General features: G+C 31.4%; 1 protein-coding gene across 5 annotated transcripts; it reads right to left on the bottom strand.

Moving 5' to 3' along the window:
* Window positions 1-1,516: 1,516 nt before the first annotated feature.
* Window positions 1,517-6,765, bottom strand: LOC123892478 (enoyl-[acyl-carrier-protein] reductase [NADH], chloroplastic-like). 5 transcript variants are annotated; one of them, XM_045942265.1, is made up of 14 exons: window positions 6,587-6,748; window positions 6,518-6,556; window positions 5,151-5,470; window positions 4,873-4,982; window positions 4,547-4,602; window positions 4,369-4,453; window positions 4,233-4,280; window positions 3,968-4,042; window positions 3,776-3,887; window positions 3,640-3,691; window positions 3,502-3,553; window positions 3,149-3,206; window positions 1,853-1,951; window positions 1,517-1,755 (listed from the first exon to the last, which is right to left on the bottom strand). In XM_045942265.1, exons 3-14 carry the CDS (start codon window positions 5,419-5,421, stop codon window positions 1,601-1,603), a joined length of 1,173 nt encoding a protein of 390 aa, XP_045798221.1. In that variant the 5' UTR covers window positions 5,422-5,470; window positions 6,518-6,556; window positions 6,587-6,748; the 3' UTR covers window positions 1,517-1,600. The 5 variants fall into 5 exon arrangements, with proteins under 5 accessions (XP_045798221.1, XP_045798219.1, XP_045798220.1 ...); XM_045942263.1 differs by having other exon boundaries at window positions 5,151-5,458; XM_045942264.1 differs by having other exon boundaries at window positions 5,151-5,458; window positions 6,518-6,552.
* Window positions 6,766-7,843: the final 1,078 nt, after the last annotated feature.

The raw sequence follows: 7,843 nt of genomic DNA, 5'->3' as shown, positions 1-7,843 counted from the left end.
CAAATTATTCTTTATTAATTAATTACTATTTTCACCTCACCTCCACCTGTATCTAACAAACCGTCACTTTAGTCCTAAATATTTGACGTGTTATCACTATAGTATTTAAATGTATTGAAATTATAAATACATCTCTAGTGTTTATTTTCTTAATAGTTTGATGGAGTTAAATTAACTAACAAAAAATACATTGAATTAATAAATTGAATACTTAAAAACAAATTCAAAAACAAAAATTAAAATAATTGCGTCTAACACGTTCAAAAACTAAAATAATTCTCTATAAAAAAAAAAACTAAAATAATTGTCTATTTCATTGATATCACTCCCTTCCGTTGTAAAATTATTCTCGTGATCGTCATTATTATTTGAAATAATCGACAAAAAAAATGCTGGACTACACATGCCTAAATAAATAAAGAAATGGTGCCATCTTGTGAGTTGGGTAGGATATGAAATTAGTTTCCGTTCATCTAAAAGATCGATGAGATATATCAAGTGTTAATCAATATATAAGTAAAGTAAGAGGAGGTATAAATCTTAACGCTTTAAAATTTTAGATAAATATGTGGTGTTAGAAATTATTTGTGTGGTTATTGTTAACTCAATGTGTTGATCAAATTCAGTGAGATTTTTCTTGAATAATCCAATAGTGGTATCAGAGTCCAGTTTGACATGATAGGAGATCAATAAGTGAGTGGTAAATGGTGATATATCGCAGACACGGAGAGATTTGAGGGGAAATATTGAGATATATCAAGTGTTGAGCAACATATAGAGGACTCATAAACTTAACATCTTAAAATTTTAGGTGAAAATGTGGTGTCAAAAGTCACTTGTGTGATTATTCTTAACCTAATGTGCCGATCAAACTTTTTGTTTTGAAGTTAAAAACTATTTTCTAAAAAAGCTATTAGGATTAACTTTTCATTTTGAAGTTAATTTTTTTTTTTTACAAATAGACTTTCTAAAATATATTAAAATGATAAAATAGATTTATTTATTTTTTAAATAATTTTTTTTCTTAAAAAATGGACCCCAAATAACATCCTTTAACATACAGCCTACAGGCATACAGCAAGTGGTAGGCTACAAATAAGTGAACATGGTTCACCAAAAATCAGAGTCTTTACACAGAAACATGTTTGGTTCGCCAAACAAAAACATGTTTAACGATGTCACCTGTAGTTGTCTTTTTGTGTTTCTAAATAAAACTAAGGAGTATGTTTTCAATTTCATAAATCTTTTACAAACTTAACTATCTCTTCAATGCTTTTATTTCCAAATTGTATATAAACTGTCAACTAAGTAAGTGGTCAGAGTTTTATTTCGTAATCTTCAACGATAAAGTTTAAAACACAAATGAAACAGTTGTAAAATAGTCGTTAGTGCTACCGTTATAAGATACATTTTGTAGAGGACAATGCAAAGTTGATCACATTTGATGAAAAATCAATGATTATGAAGTTCAAACAACCAGTTACTAATTTATAAAACTGTAAAAACTAACTCTTAATCATCATCATAAGCCGTATCGTCTTAGTTGAATAGAAGGATCAGGATTCGTAGACAAGAAAAACTAATCAGTTCAATCTCAATTTCAATGTTGGTCCCTTGGAATGTCAAGGTCTTTAAATACCGGACTGTCGACTCCAACTCCCATGGCATTTAGTCCATTATCGACGTATATAACAGCACCTGTGATAGCTGATGCTAAAGGTGATGCCAAGAAAGCAGCAGTGTTACCTACCTCCTCTGTTACAAAGCTTCAAAGTGTAAGTAATTGCAGACCAAAACGACGGCAAATAATGTTCATCTCAGAAAGGAAGAATCGCAAGGGTAATAATATTACCTGCATGTAGTTCTTTCTGTAGTGGTGCATTGGTAAATGAATAATCAATCATCATGTCGATGAAACCAATCGCTTTCGCAGCACGGCTACCAAGTGGACCTAGTCATTTGAAACATGTTCGTCAACTAAAACGCTCGGATACATAGTATAATATGACACGGATACATGGATATAAGAAATTTTTTAAAATCAATATACGATAAAAGCATAATATTTTAGAAAGACATTCACATTGCTATTTTCTCATTAATACATAAATATATCAGTAGTCAATATATGATGATCATAATTATAAAAAAAAATAAATTGTGATCATAATAAGTATGCATAGCTACATATTTTACCCCCATCTGTTTCAGTATATTTTCTTATACTATGAGTTTCTTACAAAAAGCATATAATTTTTGTCTCTTTAGTTAGTTGAACATGTATCATATCCAAATGACAATGTCAATTGTGCCTTTAGATGATAAGGAGTGTCAAATATGTATCTGAGAAGTATCGGCGAAAGTAGTTTTAAAAATAATTTAAATTCTTATCGAATACTTTTTCAGTACATGCCGGGAAGTATAAGACACGTATTGGTATAAGATATGTGCCGGACACCGATACTCTTACGTTTATGAAGTTGGAGTATTTGGATTTCATAGTTTGTCAACATATACTAAATTCATTGACAAGCAAAAATCCAACTTGGAGGAAAAAGTTAATAACAACACTAGGTCTAGGTGGGAATTAGCTGGATCAATGCTTGTATAGGTCTTCTCCATACATGCCCAAACCATATACGACAATATTCTACCGTTTTCTCTATTATGGAAACTGTCCTAATTTCGTCTCTAATGATTCCATTTTCAATTCCTATCTTGTCTTGTGTAACCACTCATACATAGTAACATTCTCATCTCTTGATACTAAGTTTACTTACTTTCTTGTTGGTTTTTTTACAGCCCCTAACATTCAATTCCATACAACATTTTCTTTAAGCTTGAGTTATATTCTAATCTCATATTACACTTGAAACTTTCGTCCATTTCACTTTGAATGATGGACTAAGGTACCCGTTGGATTATCTATCTCTCTCGTTCTCAAGCAATATTTTTTTTTTATTCTCCATCATATGGCTTAGTTTCAGTAATTTTGTCAATTGTGGAGTTCTGATGATTAGCATAGCATAGCATTTCATTTTATATCGGGCATCTCCACTTTGCAAGGAATCAGATACCAACAATGCTAGTTGTTAATAAAATACAACCAGAATATAGAAGATTTTACGATATGAAAAGCCATCAATACCTGCAGATATAGTATTGACTCTGATTCTTTTCTTTCTACCAGCTTCAAAAGCAAGCACCTGATATATATAATTACAAAAATCCAAAGAAGAGCGTGGCAGGTTAGGAACATGAAAATACCATAAACAGCTATGAAGCACGGACACTCCTCAGATTAGGCGTGTCCCGGTGTCGGACACCGACACTTGTGATTACACTTAATTATGTCATTTTCTCAAATTATTATCGGTTTCGACATGTCAGTGTAAGTGTTTGTGTCGTGTCCGATGTCCATGTCTGTGTCCGTGCTTTATAGATAAATAGACATATTTATGTGTGTAATATCAGTGTGTAGAAAGAAAAAGCTAAACTCACTCTGGTATCACTTTCCAAAGCAGCTTTAGCTGAACTCATACCACCACCATATCTGCATATCAAACAGTCAAAATGTTATCAGTGATTTTTTTTTTTATTAAATTACAAAATAACAGGTCTTTAGCATATCGAACATACCCTGGAATAATCCTCTCTGAAGCAATATATGTTAGAGATAGCGAAGCTCCACCTATATAACCAAAACAGACCGGTGAGAACAAATATAATGGATTTAGAATAAAAAAATGTCATCTGTCTTAGGTAATGAACTTACCTGGATTAATGATTGGAAGAAAGTGTTTTAGTAAGGAAATATAAGAGTAACTAGACGCAGACAAGGCAGCTAGATATCCTTTCCGAGATGTCTCGGACAATAGTTTGCTGACCTATAATAGAGTTGATTTGTTTGTTAAGGCGTAATGCAAAAGTTAGCAAGAAATCTCATTACTGTAATAATTATATATACCTCTGGTCCATTAGCAAGTGAATGCACAAGTATGTCAATTGTGCCGAAATCCTTCTTAACAGATTCAACAACTTCCTATAAAGAAATACAAATGCACGGTAGACTTATGAGAACTACCCTCATATTTAAACACAAGCTGATACATGAACCATAGCGTAACAAAATTGAAACTAAAAATCTATTTTGAAACTAATTTTGCAACAGAGAGATTGAAAGAGTATTGTAACTGTAGAGAAGTATAGATAACGGAGATATTAAAATATACCTGGACAGTCCAATTTGAAGCTCCAGCATAGCGCTTATTAGCTTTCACCTATACAATTTTCACAGAAAATACATGATGATATACTTCGAGCATGGTTTTTGTATCGTTTGATAAAATATAAGAATATCTCCCTTACATCTTCTGGGACATCTTCGGGAGTGTCATAGACTGCATCCAAGGGATACACTTTAGTAATCTCCATCAATGATCCATCTTGTAACCTGACAAATGGAGAGTTAACTGTTAGCAACATACTTAAAATTTTACGTTTATTGACAAAGGAAAATCAATATAGCAATGTTTAAAAGTTTTACTTGCGTGATTCGTCAAATTTTCCACGTCGTAGACTGGACTCAAATATATTTAGAGCCTACATGAAAATGTTCAAAGTTAGTACCTGACTGGTTGTATAAATCATTGCACTAAATATAACTTGACTTCAGAGTGTTGTCAATCTCAAATCGCGGAAAATAGCAATTTATTCAAATTCCGCTACACAACAGTGCCTATAGATAGCATTGCTATAGCATCTATTTGACAACATTTTGTATTAAATAGCGTATAGCAGAAATATAGTAATTTGCTCAAGATCCGCTACACTATAGCTTGTACAACATCGAAATTCTGTATATTTACTTACCGGTACCCATGTGCCAACAAGAATTTCAGCTCCTGCTTCTGCGAGAGATTTTGCTATTGCCCAGCCATATCCATTGTCATCGGCCACACCAGCAATAAATGCCCTTTTACCTACGCATAACATTACTTTCAGTGGAGTGCTATTTGTTCTTAATTCTTATAATATGGTTACCGTATTTTTCAAATCACAAAGTTAAACACACGTGCGCGTGACAAACATGTAAACAAAAGCTACATAGATACAATTATATGAAGGATTCATGCAAAAAGAAGTGAAACCTCTCAAATCAATTGGCAATCCTGTAACTTGCTTGTTTGAACTTGACTCAGACGTCGCCTTTGTTATGAACTTGTCAAATTTTGAGGCACATGATGTTGAGACCTGCTGGAAGGGTTTCACCGATGCAACATGACAAACACTTCCTAGTTTATCACATGAGCCAACCTTAACCCTACATCCAAGAATTGCAGGACCTAACTTTTGTGATGAGGTAATCCTAGGTCTTGACATTGCAATGGACATATTAGAAACTGTCGTTGTTGTTGCCATTTCGAGTGAATATAATCTGAGTGTAGAATGCCTTAATCTGAATAAAAAACTAACATCAAAACCGGAAAATTATAATATATTTTTCATTAGTCCAAACCCTATATTTAACAAACTTTGGCTCCAACTTTATATCAATCATTCTTTTAATAATAAGGGTCTTGTTAATATGTGCATATAGGGCACATGATAAGGTATCTTAATATAGAAATTTAACATTTAATGATACAAGACATTTAATGCTTGAAAAGTTAAAATGCACAAATTCTAAGGCATAATTTCTATTTTTACTACCTTAACATGTGCCATATATGCACATGTTAACATTCTCCAATAATAATTATCACAAAATAAACTTTTTTTTTAAAGATATCACAAATAAACCTTGAACTTATAACTTAGATTCATAAACTTAAATCTAACATTATGAATTTCAAAAGGAGCAAAATGCATCTAACATTAATTGACTCATTATTCAATGTTTACTACTGAGATTGACATATAGTTCCTTAGAAGAAACAAATTTGGTCGATAGACAAAATGACAAGTCATTGGAAACTCACACACACAAAGTGGAGAGATTGGGGTTCGAAACCCAGTCATAGTGTCTTTTTTTTTTTTGAGCAGCACCCAGTCATAGTGTCTGACCTAGCAATTTTGACATTTCTGCCGGTTGAGCTAGGATTGATGGACTAGTTCCTCAGAATTTATTTACAACAAAACAAATCAAAAAATTTAAACCAATTAAAAGCATCTAAGAAAAGCTCTTTACTATATTAATCCCAGATTCCAACAAAAGCTTATTAATTTCATACTAACACTTAAACAAATAACAAAAAAAAAACATGAAAACCCCTCTTAATTTTAATGATTAGATCCAAATAAATTTCCAGCTTTGAACAAAAAACTTGTTAAAATTTTCCAATGGCAGATCATAATAAAAGTATTTAAATCAAGATAAACACAATCACATAAAACATTGTTCCTAAACACAGATTAAAGCAATGTTTCACAATAGAACCAACATTTACATAATTGCAATCTAGAAACAAAACAACTAAGAACAAGAAAAAGATCATAGGAAGTGAAGTGTTGTTACCTATTGTGAATAAAAGGGATCAATGTGGAGAGAGAGAGAGAGAGAGAGAGAGAGAGAGAGAGAGAGAGAAATGAGAGAGTTTTAAAGTGGAAATGGCAAAAAACAGGGTTTGAGAGTAGAGAGGGTGGAGAAATAGAAATAAAAGCTTGGAAATGTTTCGATGGAAACAATGTTGTTGTATGTTTTATGTGAAGTTGTTCGAAGTAGTTGGAGCATTGGAAGTGTCGGATGCTACGTAATGCAGCAGGCCCTCAAAGTTTTTTTTTTTTTACTACTACTATTTCACACACGACTGAAATAAGAAATATTGAATTCGAATTCTTTCAATAATTTTTTTTATTTTTTATTTTAGTATAACTTTCGATAATATTTCTAATAACTATTAATTGAGTTATTTTTAAGGGAAAATTGATCTACTTTTTTTAGGTGTTTGGAATTATCATTTTTTCATCGGCCATAATAATGTAGTACTACATCTGTTCTAAATTATAAGTTGTTTTTCTACAAAACAAAAAATAATAATTATAAGTTGTTTTATCTATTTCACACAACTTAAGAAGTGTAATTAATTTTGTGTGAAAAATATACTTAATTTTACAAAATTATTCTTCATTAACGGTATGAGAAAGATTGAAAGAAGAGAGAATTGATAATTGGTAATAATAAATAGTTAAGAGTACTAGAGTGAAAATAACATTAAATGTTTCACTGGTATTGTAAAATGAATTATAATTTGGAACAATTTTTTTCTAAAAACAATTATAATTTGGAACGTAGGGAATAATAAATAGAAATAGTAAAATAATTTAAATATGTATTTATTAGTTTATTTTTTGTAATTATTTATTTAAATTTAAATTACATTCTTATTAATATATCAAATTTTCATTGGATTAAAATTTGGAAATTCTATTATAGAAAAATAAATAATTGGAATTTCTTTTCTTTTTTGACAAAAATTAAAGTTACATTGGAGTCACTCACACACATTAGAATAATCAAAATCACTGATAACATTCTACTATAAACTTACCCGATTAATTTACTCTCTAAAGAGGTAGTGCAAATACACTAATGCTTACAATTACAATCCTGTACTAATCTTTTACTCTAGTATCCCCCCCTCCCTCCTCAAACTCAAGGGGGTTCATGACATGAAAATACTTTGAGTTTGGCACGAATTGAAGCAAAGCTAGATGGATCAACTAGTTGATCCGAAACTGGCACATGAAGGACATTAAGTTGTTTAGCCAAAACCTTCTCGCGAACAAAATGAATATCTAGCTCAATGTGCTTGGTTCGAGCGTGAAGAACAGGATTATGAGC

This window comes from Trifolium pratense, linkage group LG6, assembly GCF_020283565.1.
Source record: "Trifolium pratense cultivar HEN17-A07 linkage group LG6, ARS_RC_1.1, whole genome shotgun sequence".
NCBI classification, from domain to species: Eukaryota; Viridiplantae; Streptophyta; class Magnoliopsida; order Fabales; family Fabaceae; genus Trifolium; species Trifolium pratense.
This window is presented reverse-complemented; position numbering and strand designations above follow the sequence as displayed.